This window comes from Schistosoma haematobium, chromosome 1, assembly GCF_000699445.3.
Source record: "Schistosoma haematobium chromosome 1, whole genome shotgun sequence".
NCBI lineage: Eukaryota > Metazoa > Platyhelminthes > Trematoda > Strigeidida > Schistosomatidae > Schistosoma > Schistosoma haematobium.
This window is the reverse complement of record NC_067196.1, coordinates 33,009,657-33,029,227: the sequence shown is the minus strand read 5'-3', so window position 1 is coordinate 33,029,227 and position 19,571 is coordinate 33,009,657. Positions and strand designations below refer to the sequence as shown.

At 32.1% G+C, this 19,571-nt stretch overlaps 1 protein-coding gene across 1 annotated transcript; it reads right to left on the bottom strand.

Moving 5' to 3' along the window:
* Window positions 1-9,157: 9,157 nt before the first annotated feature.
* RAP2A (Ras- protein Rap-2a) lies at window positions 9,158-18,983 on the bottom strand. The gene is made up of 3 exons (XM_051216245.1): window positions 18,787-18,983; window positions 15,839-16,214; window positions 9,158-12,340 (listed from the first exon to the last, which is right to left on the bottom strand). Exons 1-3 carry the CDS (start codon window positions 18,921-18,923, stop codon window positions 12,293-12,295), a joined length of 561 nt encoding a protein of 186 aa, XP_051073768.1. The 5' UTR covers window positions 18,924-18,983; the 3' UTR covers window positions 9,158-12,292.
* Between the last annotated feature and the right edge of the window lie 588 nt (window positions 18,984-19,571).

Below are 19,571 nucleotides of genomic sequence, written 5' to 3'. Positions count from 1 at the left end.
TATAAATAATAATAATAATGATAACAATAATGATTTTGACTTATTTATTCATTAAAATGTTATGTAATCGTAGTTCCTTTATTTAAATTCTCTTAACAGTCACTAATATTATAAGATTGTGATCTTTTGATTATTATTATTATTACTATTAGTAGTAGTAGTAGTTTTTCCTTATAGAAGGTGAATTCAAACAGGAGATTGATACCATTGAATGAAAGTAAAATCTCAGAAACTATCGTGGGTATTGTGATTATTATTATTATTATTCAATAGTGTGAAATCTTTTAATTATAATATTAAATACTCCGGAAGAATGTTTTCAAAAACGAAAAAAGAGAGAAAGAAGTACCATGGAATAAAGTGAAATAATCATTTTTGTTTCCTTAAAAAAAATTTTTTTTGAGTAGTGAATTACTTCATGCTCAAAAGGAAACAACAAAAAAATACATACAGAATTTTCTTTCAATTTTGATAGATTGGTTAATATTCTGCGAACCAATAGATGAAAATTTCTAAACTCAACCAGTTAAATCATTGAAAGGCAGAAGAATAAGTTTAAGAATTATCTCATATACTTATCGATAGACTTAAGTGAATAAACTCATTGTATTTTTTTTCTTTTCTTACTATTGAATACTTAGTTAGCTAGTCATTTAAAATATGTATAGATATGTATGTATCTCAAAGAGATTGAGTAGGCGTTATCACGTCTATTGTATATATATATATATATATACATATATATTTATATACATGTTTACGGTTATGTGTTACTGATTGAATAATCAGTGATACCAATAAAATTTCCCTATGTATTGAGATTATCTCAAATGAATTAATTTATTAATAATTCGAAGGTCTCATTTTGGTTATTCTCAAAATGCTATTGTTAATAATGTTGATATTTTCACAGATTGAAATCATGAGCCAGTTGAAGCTAGGCCACCATTGAAAACCTGGAAGCACTGGACGGCCGTTTCGTCCTAGTATGGGACTCCTCAGCAGTACGGGATCGTGGATGCGCACTGCAGAGGAGTCCCATACCAGGACGAAACGGCCGTCCAGTGCTTCCAGGTTTTCAATGGTGGTCTAGCTTCAACTGACTCATGATTTCAATCTGTGAAAATTTCTAAAAATCTCCACAAACCCCTTCTGATAATAATGTTGATAGTCATGAATTTCTGAATATATAAAATGAATGAATCCCTTCTTTCAACAATCTATTTTGATCATGTTAGAATAATGTGATCAATGAAATAATAAAAAAAGTTCATATAAACATGAAATTGACTGGAATAATCGTTTATTTATGAAAAATATTTCTAAATTCCAGTTAACAAGACAAGTTCTCAAGAAACTGAGTTAATCAAGAAGATAATATAGTTGAATTACTTATCAAATCATGAATAATTCACGTAACTTGAAAAGATAAAGGTTATCAAATAATCAATGAATTAATAGTTCTACCTGTGATATTGTATGGTAAGGTAGAAAAACAGTTAAACTAACATCTTTCAGACTATAGAATTAATTAAACTAATATATTTGTAATATCTCGATGAGTAGAAAAATTAAATTTTCTGACGTTTTGTGATTCAATGTAAGCCATTTCTTCAAGGAATAAATAACCAAATCCTTCAGTCATTTATTTGGTTATTTATTCTCTGAAGAAGTGGCTTACACTGAATTACGAAACGTCAGAAAATTTAATCTTTATACTGATTGGGATATTACAAATATATTAATTTATTTATAATAATCTACCCAATTTATTCGAAATTATCAAGTCAAACCTTTGTAATGATACCTATAGAATTAATTGTCTACCAGTTAATTGTCTGGCTTTCTTTCTCGATTTCTAACAGTCATACAAAGATTCTTTGAAAACAAAATTATACATTAGCCTTACAGTATGAAATAGTGAGAACTTTCTTCTAGTGAAAATAAAAACATCCAAATAAAAAAGATGGATAGTGGCTAGCAGTGGAATCCAGGACGCGCTTCTCGTTCTATTTGGGACTCGTCAGCAGGTGGCTATCAGAATTCAGTAGCTAAGTAGATAACGCGATGGCATTTGAACAGAACGGTACTGGGTTCGAGTCCCAGAGTGAACATAAACTCTAAGATGTAGGTAAATCCAACAAACGAGTCCCAAATAGGACGAAACACACATCCTAGATTCCACTGCTAGCCACTATCCATCTTTGCTAATAAAGCTTTTGATTTAAGGCTATATCGAGGCAGTTCGCACGGGATGTACATATGTCAATATTGAGACTGATTAATTGCAGTCCTAAATAACAATGGGAAGATACAAGTAAAAACAAATAGAAAGACTAAAAGTAACCATGAAATATCTATGCAGTTTTGATGATTTATAAATGTTTTTTAATCAATAAGTGTTTGCTAATTTTCTACTGTATTCAGAAGAAATTATATAATTTTTATTAATCACTATTACTAATAATAAACATTTAATAATGCAGAGATTATTAATGATATTTAACAGTAATGAATAAAAACTTAGTTGCTGGTTTATATCTTGTTGTGTTTCTTTCATTTTCGCCGTTATACATTACTGTTTCGAACTCAGTTAATAATGTAATTATAATATATAATGTGGTAGTGTAAAAAGTTAGAACGTGGATATAATAAATGATCTGCTTTTCATGGATACATTACTACTTATAATGACATAGTTATTATTTAGTAATATATATATCTATGTGTTAGATCAGTAAAAATAAGTTATTAGTTATGAATTTAACGGACTAGCTAAAATGATATTAATGTTATGTGGAATACTCGTTTTTTAAAATAATGAGTATAAATATGTACACTAAATATGAAGCAATGGAAAAAAATAAGTTTATCTTTTATTCTTTTTATGACATGCTAAAACATTAGATTAGTTGACATATAGAAGTGTCAATAATCCAGTCTGACTATTCTGCTTCTAGATATAATCTAATTCTACTTATTTTCTTTACATTTAGTGGTGATTACTGAGATTTAGGAAAAGTCAACATAACATTTGATCTCAGCAGAAATTTGAGACTAAACAGCGCTGTAAACGACATGAATGTTCGGATTTTCAAATATAGGTATGGATTTCATTATACGTACCAGTCGTTTAGATATTTTTCGTTGAGAATTAAACTTATTACCCATGAATATGGGTTGAATTCTGCATGGAGTTCAATAAATCGCTTTATAGAAAAAATAGTTATCTGAGTTTCATTGATCAGCAATTAGCACACTAATTGGTGGGCTTTTTAGGAGTTAGTCAATTGTTTTGCTTGGAATCCTACAGTTAGATAACAAAACCTCGATTAAAGTAAGTAATATGATTAGATTATCCAGAATAGTAACATTTAATGATTGTTATTTCAAATGAAATTTGTGATGAAAGGAAAATCAATTGTTTATTATAGGCGATATCAAATTATTCTATAAAGATATTTGTTTGAGAACTATATATAGAAGGCATGCTTACATTTCAGTTTACATCATAGGTTGACGTTAGTTAAATAACTATTACAAACCCACAAACAGTAGACAGCTATATTGTCCTAGTATAGGCCTACACAATAATGCATATTACCGACTGTCTCAGATATCAAACCAAAAACCTTCAGGCTTAGTGGTTAGAAATTAGCCTTTTTAACTATTGGGTCGGTATTCAATGGTTTAATTTATAACTTCAATCAGTTTGTTTTATTACATGTTCATTAGTGAATAATTGTTTCATGCTCTACCTGATTGAACTCCGTCGGTCACAATATCCCACTAGAATATTAAATTAATCACCACTGAGCATATGATAATGTAGACTATAAAATTCAACAATCTCCATAAATAAGGTGTACTAAAATTATCTATTACTAATTTTTATAATGAAAAGACTAGGCGAGACTATAAGTTATGGACGAACCAACCAGGTATAAGATAACAGGTCTCGGATTTCGGCGCGAAATCCGCTCATCCATTTGGCTAAATAGAGTCTTGGCATTATAGCTTATGTCAGTTCGTGATGAAAACCTTAAATCTAATTCCTAACCTTAACCATCAACCGTAAATCATAATTAAAATTTATCACACTAATTTATAACCCTCATTCGGTCCTACTTACCAGGTGGACACTCTCAATGTCAGTCAAGCGTCGCTCAAAGATCGTCCATAAATTATAGTCTCACCAAAGACTGATTCAAAATTTTTGTTTACCTTATTCTATTTCTTTTTTCATAAAATTCTGCAAATTAAAGTATTTTTATTACCAGAATGGGTTTTGTGGAGATTTTCAGAAATTTCACAAGTTGAAATCATGAGTCAATTGAAGCTAGACCACCATTGAAAACCTGGAAGCACTGGACGGCCGTTTCGTCCCGGTATGGGACTCCTCAGCAGTGCGCATCCACGACCCCGCACCTCGCGGGATTCGGACCCAGGACCCACTGGTTTCGCGCGCGAGCACTTAACCATTAGACCACTGAGCCGGCATCCAACGGTGTTAATGTCTAACTTCAACCAATCCACGAAGCTGCGCCACCGTACACCATTGTCTTCAGTGAGTTCCTATCTCACAACAGACCTGGTTCAACTCCACTGGTAACGACTTCTCACTAGAACTCCAGAAGTATCTCCTGAAGTCAGTCACTAGTGAGCAGGTGATTATTATTATTATCAGAATGGGTTTTGTGGAGATTTTTAGAAATTTCACAAGTTGAAATCATGAATCAATTGAAGCTAGCTTGAAAAGAAAAAAATTCAAAAGGGAAAAATGCCAAGTTACTATACAGTTATTAAAATATTACCAATTTTACTTTAACCAACAGTATTACTGAAAATAATCAATATCTCAATGTAACACTGAGAACAGAAGGTGAGGAAAAATAGGCATATATATATATATATATATATATATATATATATATATATATATATATATATATATACCATTCTGAATTTAATCATTCAACCTAATCGTTCTCAGTTGAGTAGCTTTTGTTCCAATGTTAATTACAAATGAAAATATTCTCTCTTTTTACAGATACATCGGAGATTTATCACCTTTTAAATTATTTTACTAATCAATTTAGTCAACCGTAAATAACATGAAAGTTTCCAATTGCCTAAATTAAAATTGATACAATGTGACTCATGTATTATTTATATTCATATTCTTAGTTAAAACACAATTAAATGAATGGGACTTGTAAAATTTTGAAAACATTTCCATTGTATATTGGATTTAGTCATTTAACTTTATAAAAAGAAAATATCCCTTATTTTACATTTTTATTAATAATTTGATATTTTTTATGGTTTTCTTATTTAATTAAGCGATTATCTTTCTTATTTGATTATAAATTTGATTAGTGATGTCAATTGTCATGACAACCTTTAAATTCCTTAATAATAAAAAATTTCGTTTTCTCTTATTCAGTCGGTATTACATAAAACATGGATGATTATTGTAGAACTTACAATGACTATTTGTTTATATCTTAACTATATGTATCAATGATGTTAAATTATACAATATTTAAAAGTGATTTCTTTTGTTGAGAAACTATCATATGGTACGATGTAATTAACTGATCATCTATATTTTATTTATTTGAACACATAAATATTGGTACAAAGGGGCACCAGATATATATTCGCCACACAATAACAATGAGAATTTGAATAAATAAAGAATGTAAAGTGCATATAATAAAAGGACAACAACAACGAACAGAAATTATTGTATAAGAGTGGAATATATAATGATGGGAGAAACAGTGGAGCTAATCCATGTCGGGTAGAGACAGGTATCTACCTCAGTACAATGGAAGATGGTCGCGCAATTTCGTGGATTGGTTGAGGTTAGACATTAACAACACTGGATGCCGGCTCAGTGGTCCAGTAGGTTAAGCGTTCGCGTGTGAGACTGAAGGCTCTGGGTTCGAATCTCCCGGGAGGGATCGTGCACGCACACTGTTGAGGAGTCCCACAATAGGATGAAATGGCCATCCAGTGTCTACAGGTTTTTAATGGTGGTCTAACATCAATCGGTTCATGATCTCAATCAAAAAAAGAAACAGTTCAGTTGGCAAAGGTACAACCAGAAAGAATCCTTTCAGTTAAAGAAGTTACGTCCATTTTTCATGAAGTAAAATAAAGTTACAGCAGAATCGCCACTGGCTTCTATTCTGAGCCATATCTGATAACGTCTCTAGCCACTGTGTAGCACCATCTATCAGACCCCAACCAGGGAGTCGTGAAGGACCAACAGAAGCCAGTCCTTTGCAGCTTTCTTTCATACCACGACACCATGTCATTCACTGACCACCTCTCCGCTTCTTCCAACCAGTCCCAGCGTCCGCAAATAATGCACGACGTGGAATTCTCTGGGACGACATTCGTAGAACATGTCCAAGCCACCGAAGTCAATGTTTTAAGATGGTGACACCAATTGCATTATCGTCTCTGTGCTCGAACACACGATGCCGAACCTCTGCATTACTAACATGGTGTTGCCACTGGATGTCAGCAATCCTTCGGAGACAACGATGATCAAACACAGAGAGTCGACTAACACCGTCAACTTGGAGAGGCCAGGTTTCACAAGCACACAGCAAAACTGCTCTCACCGACGCGTTGTAAATCCGACCGTTTGCAGCCAGACTAACATCACGAAGGCACCAAAGATGGCCCAGATTGGCATAAGTCACTCTGGCTTTCACTATACGTGAATTGATCTCATCACTCACGTCACCACCAGCACTTATTCAGCTACCCAGGTACACGAACATCTCGACTACTTTTATCTGCTCACCATCCAAGGTGAGTACAGGATTAGAATCCTGCCAGTCTTGTAGAAGTACTTTGCACGTCGAAGGTGCAAAGCACATACCATACCTACGGACACTGATTGTCAACTGATTAAGTGAGGATTGCATGGCTTGGGCATTATCGCACAGTAAGACAATATCATCTGCATACTCAAGGTCGAGAAGTCTTTCTCCAGGCAACAGATCCACACCGTCACTACTTACATCCATCAGAGCTCTTTTCAGAATGTCGTCGATAGAAGAGTTAAAAACTAACCGCTTAGTTCATTATGAATATGCCTTACATCCTTATACTCACAGACAAATCTTCCAAGTACTGTCTATTCATTCAGTTTAATAATGCTTGAAAAATGTTGTATGGAACGTGATCAATAGAAAAATTGGTTAGTAATGGTTAATTCCTCCTTAGCGTTTGAATATAGTTAACGTGTACCACTGAAAAGTATTTTGGCAAAATCGTATTTATATAGATTGTCGAGAAATGCTATTAAAGATTATACCGACGTGAAGTTTAAGATATTAAGTTCTTCCTTTAAATGCTTATAGAGTAAAATGACTTGACATTTGCGCAACAAATTTCAAACAATTTAACCATATATTTACCTATGAAATGTTTCATATGATCAGAAAATAAGGTCAAACGGATGATTCATGTAAATGGAAAGCGTAGAGAAACGGTAGAGATTAATAAAGTTTAATAACACCCCTGGAACTAAAGATTAAATCAAGATCTGCTAAGGGTGATTTGAAATGAAAATATACTGTTTTTAAATTCAATAGTGATTTCTCGATAGGTAAACTTTAAATACAAACGTATAAAATTATACTCTGGAGTGTGTGTGATGTTATCCATCCATTCTATAATATTCAATAAAAGTCCAATATACCATTTTATTGTACCGTCTGAAATATTTTTGTAAGGGTCATATTTTGTATGCTCATTTCTCATGTTTATTAATAACAGTTTTGTGCTTGTACTACATAATCAATGAATTACCTATGATTTCATGGTAAAATAATCAATCACTTTTGGTTGCAACCAAAGATGAGATTTATTCTATGACCCTGTACTGAATTGCAAATCCTAGTTAATTTGCTTCAATGACAGTTATAATTCTTATGAAGAGACGTATTAGCAGTGTGTGCCCCCGTCATAGTATTGTTCAGATTGAGATTCCAGACCAGTGCCCATAAATTCAAGCACCAACTAGTTACCTAATCAGTTACTGAGTTCAGATGGCCAATAATTTGTCAGTCTCAGAGTGAACATCAGCACTGAAACTCAGGTACATACAGTGAACAAATCCCCAATAAAACGAAATGCGTATTATAAATTCCTTTGCTACCCATCATCTGAAAGACCGTATGACCTGCAACCGCTTTGTAAATATATCAAAGCTTTTTATGCGAGCCTTAATAGGTTTTCTTCTTAGATTTTAGAAGTATCTATTGACTTTTTAAGATGGGTAACTTTTAGCCAAGATGAAAAGATTCAGAGAAAAACTGAAATACTTACCATAGCCAGTAATACCGACCGTGATCCTATTATTGAAGTCTGTTAAACTTTGAAACGTTATATAGAGGAATTTTGTGTATAAAAATTAGTACAACACAGCTTTATGTACATATATCAGTATTTTAATATGAGAATTTTTTCAGCGACAAAAATTATTCCTGACGTTTTTCTATTTACTTCTTAGTCGGTACAACTATAAGATACTAACGATTTTAAGTGACTTTTACAACAGCCTTGGAAAGTTAAAGTCGATTTTTCGACTATCAAAACGTAGAGGTTATGAAAGAATGATTTGCAATACGAGACGATTAAAATTGGAAAGTACGTATATAACATTTACATGGTTAGTAAAATCCTCAATGTTCATGATTGACTCATCTCTTGAAATCAGTGTATGTGATAAAAATATTCGTCCGTATGACTGAATCGCTTTCTCCTCAAACATCTAGAGGACTATACTTTTTCAGACATCTAGTGCCAAGTCAGTAGAATGTACTACAGTAAAGGATCTACAAAATGCCATTGGTGGACAATTACTTCATGATGATGTACTTGTCTCCCAATACACCTATAGATGGCAGAGAGCTATAGCTCACAGAAAGTAATTTCAGTAACGCCTGTAAACCTTCCAATTATTAGAACGTGCGATAACCAGTGGGTGAACATACTTTATAATTACATCAAGAGTGATAGGGCGTTTACGAATGCTTAGGTATTATATTCTGACACCCATTTAAAAAGTAATGGAAAATTAACTTGTAAATTAATAACATAAATTTGGCAAAGAAATATTTTTCCATCCAGCTACTCATCATGACTTGACATTAAAATGAAATTTCATATTTGGGTATAGAAATATACACTGATTCAGTTGTGGTGATTAGATAAGCACAACAATAATAAAAAAATAGAATTCTAATCAGTTTAGGTATGAGGAGAACATAACTGAGAAAAATATTTCTTCGCTCAGGTTGTACTTGCAATGTCTGTAATGAGAATATTTAAACCAGTCATTTGTGCATTGAGTCACACAGAATATCGAAATATGGTAGAAATTTAGTTTGCATTATTATTCAAATGTCCTAGTTTGATCACTGGGTAAAATTAAAATATTATTCAACTATTTTATGGATAACCACATTCTTCGGATTGGATCACACACATGAATATAACGTAAAACTTTGCTATAACAGAGTTACGCTACTCATAAGTAGTTGCAAAGTAGTTCATGAAAGTAATTACTTAAACGTCCGACAAATAAGGTGTTATTCAAATGTTTACCAGAGAGACACCTTCATTATGATTTGTCCGGTGAAAAACTTTACAAAAGATGCTGTTAATTATTATTCTAAAGAATAAAATAGAATTCTACGCCGGAAATCAATTTTAAATTAACAATTTTGGCGGTTCGATCTATATGAGTCGAGTCGATTAAAACTATTGTTATATAAACCTACAATAAGTTAGTTGTGCTCACCATTTAAAAGCATCCTGTCTTATTTATTACATAATACATCAAAAAACAGACAGTAAATCTACTGGATCTGCGAAATTGATTGTCGTAATACATTTTTTTATAGAAACTAAAGTAATCTGAATAACTACAGGAAACTGGGAAACATAAAAAATCACAATATGCGTTTAGTTAAATTAATAAATCTTTTCTCACTCAGATCTTGTCATCCTCATGTAGTTGTATTGAAATTCAACACGCATCGCTCCAAACAAAATATAGAGGTAACCGGATAGTAAAACCCTAATAAAACAAAGCCCAATCATTTCAGTCCTGGAAACTCCAACTTCTCGTTGGAGTCGCTAAAAGAAGCGGAAAGGATCTATTTTCTCGTCTATGAATAAATGCAATATATCGTGTGCAGAAGCATAATACGAATGAGTTATTAGGCATTTTTTGACAATATTATTTTGAAATCACAACAAGATGTCTACAAAAAGTCGAAATTCTAAACAGTATCGGTCATAAAACTTCGAAACCCACAGTATTTCATTTGCCCCACCCCTGAGGTAGTAGTCTCCACGACTCAACAAAGCAAATAAAAACAAAGAATTTTGATATATCGTTGAGTTCTATAATGTACAGAAAGAAATAATGAAATGAAAAACTTGATTATGGAGAATCGAAATAATTTGAGATAAGTAATGAATACTTATTGTATGGATACCTAAATTTAACAAAATAAATTTGAATGTTGTTTAATTCCATATAATCGTCCCCTTAAAGAGAATGAAGTGATTTGTTCCGAGCAACTACTAATTTACCAGAATTCCTGCAAAAAAAATGAACTTTTCTTGCTACATGGTGTATGATATAATCAATTAGAACAATATGAATTAGTGAAGCCAACAACCAACTTAATATATCTATAAAGAAAGAGTATTTAGATCCACAATAAAAATGTATATTACTTTAATTACCTAAACTTACACCAAATAATTACAAAAAGTGTATATATGAAATTATTAACATAATTGGTTAAAGAAAAAATAATATAAGCTTTCTGGTTGTTTTTTAAACATAACTACTAAACAAGTTAATAGAAATACAGCAGAATTATACAGTCATGATGAATATATAGTCGAAGTAATACAGATAAAACAAATAAATGCATAATGAACAAAATGAAAAGTGAAACACAAACTAAGGAGAATGTTGCATACACACAGAGAGAGAGAGAGATGTTTGTATGTGTACATATGCACAAAAAAAGATGTAAACTAAAAACAAAGTTTCAATATTCCGTGACAAGAAGTTATACAGAAGGCATTCTAATAAAAATAAGGATGGATATACCACTTTTAAAATGATTATTTATGAGCGAATTACATAATACACACAAAAACAAAACATGCTGCATAAACGATGAAAAAACAAGAAGCCTATCTAGAAAAAAAACAGATAAATAACGACAAATTATCGAATAAGTTTTGCCAATTCAGTTGTTATACTGATATAGATAAACTTTCTTTTTTTTTCGTTTCTTTAGCTAAAAAAGACCAGTAGAAATATTTCACAATTAATAACCTTTTTTCACAAAAGTTGAAATAGCACCATATAACGGAGACAAAGAAGGCGTTCATTAATTAAGACACGTAACAAGATATCCTATTCAGTTACACATACATATAAACACCGTGAATGTTGTATACATGTATACGTAAATGAATTCTTTGACACCTACATATAGTAATGTTGTCCAATTAACAAACTTTCAAGAAAACCTACACGATAAACAGGTTATAATCTTGGTGCAATAATCAAACCAGTGCCAAAATATATATTGAAATGTGTAAAAATAAACAAACAATACAGATAACATAATATAATAAATAACGTAATAAATATTTAAGGCACCAGAATCTAAGGCAGTAGAAGAATATAAAATTGGCACAAAACACGTAAATAGAAAAAAGGATGAAGACAGTAACTAATCGTATATGTGTGTGTATTGAAGTCCGACAAGAATATACATACAGAGTTATACATACAACATTTTCTCTTAAAACAAAGGCACTAAGAACAACAGAAGAGAAATGAGAAGACTAAAAAGATTAAACAAACAGAATTATGATTTTTACACATTGAAAAGGCACGTTTTTTTCTCTCTTGATAATTAATAGTAATAATATTGATGATGACAGACAATAAACATTACAGAAACCAATTAACTGATTGAGAAAAAAATTATACTACAACTCAATAGAACACATTAGCAATTAATTTTTCATGAATTCGTAGCAATAAATTGGTGTGATTTGATCATTTGACGAAAATTGAAAGCACATTTTATTTGTGTCAATCCAGATAAAAAAAGCATTTGTTCCATTGTCTTATACTTCAAATTCTTTTCTGAAAGGCGTACATGTAAATATGTGTTTACATCATACTTCAATGATTACACATAAAAGTACTACTTCTTGTCTATAAAACTACACACAAGGTTCGACGTTTCGGTTCAAGCATTAAAAGCTGAAATCAATAAATTATTAAAAAGATGAGAATGAAAGCTTTCCCCCCCAAAAAAATAAATAAATAAACGAAGATACTATTGTTAACTAATTAATAAAAATAAAATTTTTAATCTAATAAAAAAATGATTAATGTCAGTAAATCATTTTACACAAAAGTGTGAACAAGAAAGTATGACACAATCGACCAATCAATAGGCGACTAGAGGGGAGAAAATAATAGTGAATTCATTGATCCTAACAGTAACATAAAAATAAATAGGTCTATCAAAGCTAATGACATTAGTTTGAGTTACAATAAATACTTAAAGATAAATTATTTAATAAGAAAAGGAAATATCTATGAACATTGAATAATGGTATTGGCAATTTGTAAATGATGTGTACTTGTGTCAGGTTCTACGTTGGATATGATGACCATTGAAAATGATAGATAGAAGATATTTTATAGAACAATACCAACTAGTTTATGCAATAATAATAATAATAATAATAATAATAATAATAATAATAATAATAATAATCGGTTGATGTAGTACAAAATAAAGACAAAAAATTTGAAGCAGACATAAAATGCATAATCTCTTGGGAATTTCAATTGCCATACATCATCTTATTATTGTTGACATGTATGTAGAAGAAAAGTATATGCATTATTATTACTTCGATATTTACACTTGGCTAATTTCTGAGCTAAATAATAGATTGTCAAACCTTTTCTTGCAGAATTAAAGGTGAACACCAATTAACTTATAACTTAACTTTGCAATAAAGTATAGATTAGTGTGCCTGTTTTGGGGTTATACATTTTGTGCGGTGTTAGTAATACTAGTCACTTGTTCAATATAAAGTAATTTAGACAAGGTTTGTACCTATGAACAGTGGCCAAATCAAACGTCTGAACCATTTATCTTTCAAATGTATATTTATTACCAGAAATTTCCGTTTCCTATTTATTTTACCAGACTAATTATGTATGATAGCCATATATGTACTTACTCGTTTTCTTAAAATGTTTACAACTTATTGTGAATTTATGTACTGAGAGATTAACGAAAAACCATCATGATGATTAATAAATTCCCCTTCTCATCTATCTTTTGGAGAAACATATTGTGCAATTAAAAGAGATTTTATAGAAGTAATATTAGTTGTGAACATTTGCGAATGAATATAAATTTTAGCTAATCACTATTTAAATACTTTTCAAACATTTTTGAACATTCGTAAGTTTGATCCATAGAAATCGAGGATCTGTGGCAATCTTTTACAATTCTTGCTGAGAATTCTTTACTGTAACTAAAAATATGCTATTCAATAAAGCCACTATTATTATTTTTTTTAAAAAAAGAACTAAAAAATAGTTAAAAGTCAGTTCTTTCAAACACTAAAAATATTTATATTTCTGGTTGATAATTGAAAATCCTATTGACCTGAACAACTAATTTGGAGAGACTATAATTTATAGACGATCTTTGAGCAACGCTAAAGTGATTTTGAGATTGTCTACCTACTTACTATGGTTAAATGAGGGTTATAAAGCAGTCGAAAGAATAAGGATTATGATTTACGGTTGATGATTAGGGTTAGGAATTAGATTTAAGGTTTTCATCACGAACTGACATCAGCTATAATGCCAAGATTCTATCTAGCCAAATGGGTGAATTAATTTCGCGCCGAAATCCAAGACCTGTTATCGTAAATCTGGTCTCACCACTAATTTCAACAACCAGGATATGCTTCCAATGCATAGAAAAGTGAAGTTAGAAATAGGTAATATATTTTGAGCTTGTATGACAAAGAACTGTCTTTCTTAACTAATTTTCTATTTAAAATTTGAGAGCAAGTATATTTGCATATATAAATAGAATTATTTCTTTTTTAATAAACCAAGTACATCCATCTTCTCGGTTATGATAAATAAAGAAACATTGAGTGGTGATGATTTTAAATGTCACTATTATGTTAAGGTAAGGAAATATACTCCAGTAAACTATTCATTAAACTAATTTATGGTTCAACGGTTTGAGTGTTTTAACTTCAAACAATCGATTGAAATTTATTATCTGTTCTGTCCACTTCTATTTGGATAGCTGGGTCATGTAGGGCTAGAAGAACAGTGTCTTCCAATGAGTCAAATATTTGAATTATACTGAAATTAAGGCTTTAGATAACGGAAGGGATAGCACTATCAACTATTCAAGTGCTTGAACGATGGTTCCTAAGCCGAACCTGTTTAGTAAATTTTAAAAGTGAGAGCATATAAGCATAAATAAAGCAGAATATTCGCATCAAATGTCCTTGAAGTCAATCAGTTTAATAAGGTTATCTATAGTTAGGGCTTGATAATTTTGTCTGTTTTAATTCATAATAAGTGAAACATAATAATCACATATACGACAAATCAACAGTCACATAAATAAACTATGGGAGAACAAAACGCTATGTCTGATAAGTGCGCAGTATAACTTAAACTATTTACAAGCTACAAGTCAGTGAGTAAAATCCAATTGTTCAGATCGTTAGATTATAATCTCACTTCTTTTTTTCTGTTTTATCCTTAAACCCAAAATCAATTGAATTAATTACCAATGATTGTAATTTTGATTTGAATAAGGTAAAATGTCGACAATATTAAAGAGTGGATCAACTTAATTCACATTGTTTTTTCTGGAAAGTAGATAACAATGAGTTCTGTCGGTACAGGGCTGAGGAGATTGTTGAGTTTCAATGAAATAACGAACCGATTGATGCTGGACCACCACTGAAAACCTGGGAGCGACGGACGGCCACTTCATCCTAGTATGGGACTCCTCAACAGCGTGCATCTACGAACCAACACACGAGGTAGAATTCTCGAAGTTCTAGTGAGAAACCGTGACCAGTGGGGTTCAACCGTGTCGCGTGTGAGGAAGTTATCCACCGAAGACAATGAAAGATTATCGCGCAATATCGTAGATTGGTTAAAGTTAGACATTAATACCACTGGATGCTGGCTTAGTGGTATAGGGGTTAAATACACACGCGAAACCGGAGGTCCTGGGTTCGGTTCCCGAGTGCGGGGTCGTGGATGCACACTGTTGAGGAGTCTCATACTAGAAAGAAACGGCCGTCCAATGCTTCCTGGTTTTTAATGGTGGTCCAACATTGATTAATTTATGATTTCAATGGAATACGTACCATGTTAGTCCAATCTACCAATCCATCGATGTGATGAATTAAGTGAAATATAAATATTTACAATTGAATCTAATACATGAAGTTAAACGAGGGAATATTTGGCACATAATTTATCGTGTAACTATCATGCTATTATCCTGAGGTGAATAAAAATATCTACATTCCTTATTCAATGGAAAAAGCATTAAATTATTGATTGAAACAATTTTTACTAACGAATCAGTATTGAATTCATATAGCTCGCTTATGAGTAATATATATACCGCTGCTAGTTATATCCCTCGATAAAAGAATATTTATGGAAGTATCCAAACCTTACCTGACGTACTGCCTCTAAAAATGCTTCATTTACTCCAACGTCATCTCTTGCAGACGTCTCTAAATGTGGACAACACCATTGGGCGGCAAGTGTTTCAGACTCTTGTGGATCTATTTCCCGATGACCATTTAGTGCCAAATCAGCTTTATTTCCAACGAGAACTATAGGTACAGACTGTACAGAGCCTGGTTGAAGACCCTTTACTCTCAATATATTGTCTCTCATGTTACGTATATCGCTGAATGTCTGACGGCTGGCAAGATTATAGACAACCAAAAAGCATTGGCCATTTCGTATATACAAATCCCTCAGGGAAGAAAACTGTTCTGTTCCAGCAGTATCCAAAATTTCTAGAGTATGATGAACACCATCAACCCTAAATGTGAAAATTTTAAATATATCTTATCTACTTGGAATGTCAATTTATATTTTAGAAAATGAACGATATTAATAATAATTAACAGAAAAGTAACCTTAGTCCTGATGTTGACAGTTATACAGCTTTTGAGATTTACTTAAATTAAAAATATATGACGAAAGATTAATCAATGAACTTTACGCTTGATAAATTACATTTTGATACTTCATGTGCAGGCCAATTTTTTAAAAAAATTGACACGTAATAACATTAAATTAACTCCTCAGGAAAATAAGACAGCAAATAGCAAATCATAATCAATGTATGACCAAGACACTACACCATATCAGTGAAGAGAGATCAAATCAACAAGATGGACAGAACAAAGTCAAAATAAAAGTATTATTGACAGTAGAAAAGACTATAAGATAGAGGATATGGTTCGAAAACGAATGAATTTATTGAGTAAAGACATGAATGTTGGAACCCGAAGACCAAGCGATAATAGGTAACCGTATTTATGCCGTTGCAACTAACTTTGGACCATGTTGATCACGGTTGTTGTGTGGGGCCAAACCATGTAGTCCACACCTACCAACAGGACTTGGATAAAGTTAGTAAAATCACTAAGATACTTCTGTATCACCGTTATACTACAACACTTGAAAGAGATTTTAAGGGTTAGTTGATTGAACTAACAAACAATTTGGTAGGCCTTACTGGTTAAAAGTGTTACCTTTTTAACATAAGAAAATGTGCATAGAATCCGTGTAATAAAAGAAACCGAAAAAACAATAAATAATAATTAAGATTAGAATAATAAAGCGATCAGGTGTTATTGTATAAGCATAGTCAAACTCAATATCTCTAACCAGTAAATTGAAATATCAACCCTACATACAGTCAGACGATTCAGTACAAACCAATAGCAAACTACTACATATATTGATCGTGATCTGAGGGACTTTTAGCTACTTTTGTTACATCTTAATTGTAGAAAACAGTCCGAACCAGTGTGAAATAGGTTTCTTACTTTGGTAGTTGAGCCATAATGTTTATTACATGGTTTTCTTCTATGACAGTACATCAGTTACTTATCTTTTAATGGGCTTCACTCACCATATATGGGCTATTTACGTGATGACTAGTTAATATTTAAATCTATTTAGATTTAGTTATCTGCCTCCATTGGTAGAAATTCCCCATGTAAGTGTCTGCTCACATTCCCGTCTTCATTTTTTGTTGAGTTTTACAGAGGCTCCGTATTGTATCATGATGGAACGAGCCATAACACAGTAGCTAACTTAGATAAAATGCTTGAAATTTTTCGATTTCTATTCCATGGTGTTAATGGTATCATAGCAACCTGTATATGATCTCTGTCAATATAAGGACGACTGTTATTGTTAGAATTGGGTAATTAAATTGAGATCCTATCGATTCCCCAGATTCTACATAAACAATCAGCGATGAAAGTTTTAGTCGTAGGTCTGTCTAATAATTGGGAGAAAATCCCACTCAGACATCGGTTAAGAGTTGGAGATGTGAACGATGTCTACTAGGTAACTACCGGTTGAACTGAAAGCTTATGGGAAGTTATCGTCAGAATCGATAACATTAATTGTTTGTCAGGGTTACTCACTTTCTATATCTTAACATTAATTTGTCATCAACAGTCTTTTAAAGATAACACCTTGCTCACTAAATTTTAAAAGATCGATCTACCAACAGAGATGTACTTAGGGAATTAGAGTATACAGACGACAAAATATAGTCTTTTGATTGCCTTGAGAAACAACGTGTGTTTGGTGTTTCACTTCTTTTAAATGCAAAATATTGTTTCATGACTGGTCTACGTTAACACGCATAAACGAACTCACTTATTTTGGAGTTCTCACCACTTCTTTTGGATTGGTGCATGACGAAATATTGGCACGGATTCAAAGACCTAAGTTGGCGATTTCCAACTTGAGATTTAACGACTGAGGTGTGACCCCAATATGGCCGAATAGTTAATGAAGTAGACGAAATATACATTCTACTTACATCGCACATGGTCTGTCAGCAAATGCTGTTAATAACAACGTGGCTACAAAAAGCCGAATACTATTGTTTCAAATGTTCATATTTCATATATTTATTTCAGCAGGCAGACAAAGAGATAGGAAACGGAGAAGGTAAACATTCCCACTCAAAATAGATAATGCGTAGTGCGACAAAGGGACAGGGATTGGGTACAGTAATAAGTATACATACGCGCACACTTAAGCACAAGAATAAGAATATGGATACAAGAGGTATGTGCATTGAAGGTTACACTGTCTTGTGAAAACAACAGTTATTAGGAAGGTACAAATGACTAAATAGTCACATGCTATCTTAGTCATTAAAGTTTATGTGCTAAGTATTCATCAACTCAGGTAGTTGAGACGCGTATTAATAGCTTATATAAGCTATGTATTTAACTTCAAGTACGCAAAGATACAACACATGGGGTGTGAAGCGATTTACAAGCTGACTATATTTAAAGGGAACGGATAATAAGAGACTTAAAGCTTAAAGTGAAGACGTAACACTGTGAAAAACTTACAGAATGTCCTTACGATAGAAATCTTCAATTGTGGGATCGTATTTTTCCACAAACTTTCCGGAAACAAACTTCACTGTTAAAGCGCTTTTACCTACTCCCCCACTACCTAGAACAACTAGTCGGTATTTTCGACGCATAGGTTTTTAAACTCATTAAGCAACATACAGAAAGTAACGGTAACGTTAAAACCAAGAGCGGTAAATGACCATTGTTCAAGATCAGCATATTTACATGTAAAATAAGCGTCTAAAATAAGGCATCAATATTACATTTTATTAACTCACATTGTTTCTTTTATCCGTTCTGTGGATTCGGATACTGCAAAATCCGAACAGTCTACTGAGAGGAGGTTCATGAGTGAATGCGTTCATATTAAGGCTGAGTATTATTATTAATGGTTTTGCTTAATAATCAATATTTGGTGCAATATAAAATTTTTAGCACAGTTTAGTTCAACGAGTTTGTTTTACAAAGAACTGAATACATATATACATAATTTGGTTAGATAAGCTACCTGGAATTAAATGAATTGTCTTTTTAAAAAAATTTGAGTCTGTACAATCTTTTTAACTAAAAATATTTTTCAGACTTCAAGTTATTGACTATAGCACTTCTAACAAGTTGTTTGCCACGTAGTATATTTGCTAGATAAGTTATTATGGAGCTTTTATACTTCTCCTCGAGTGCATGGATTCTAATGTATTGACGTCTCCTTCTACCAGAAGAGATCGGTTTCAGTTTGGAAAGAACAACAGACTTGATGGTCTGCTTTTGTCATGGCAATG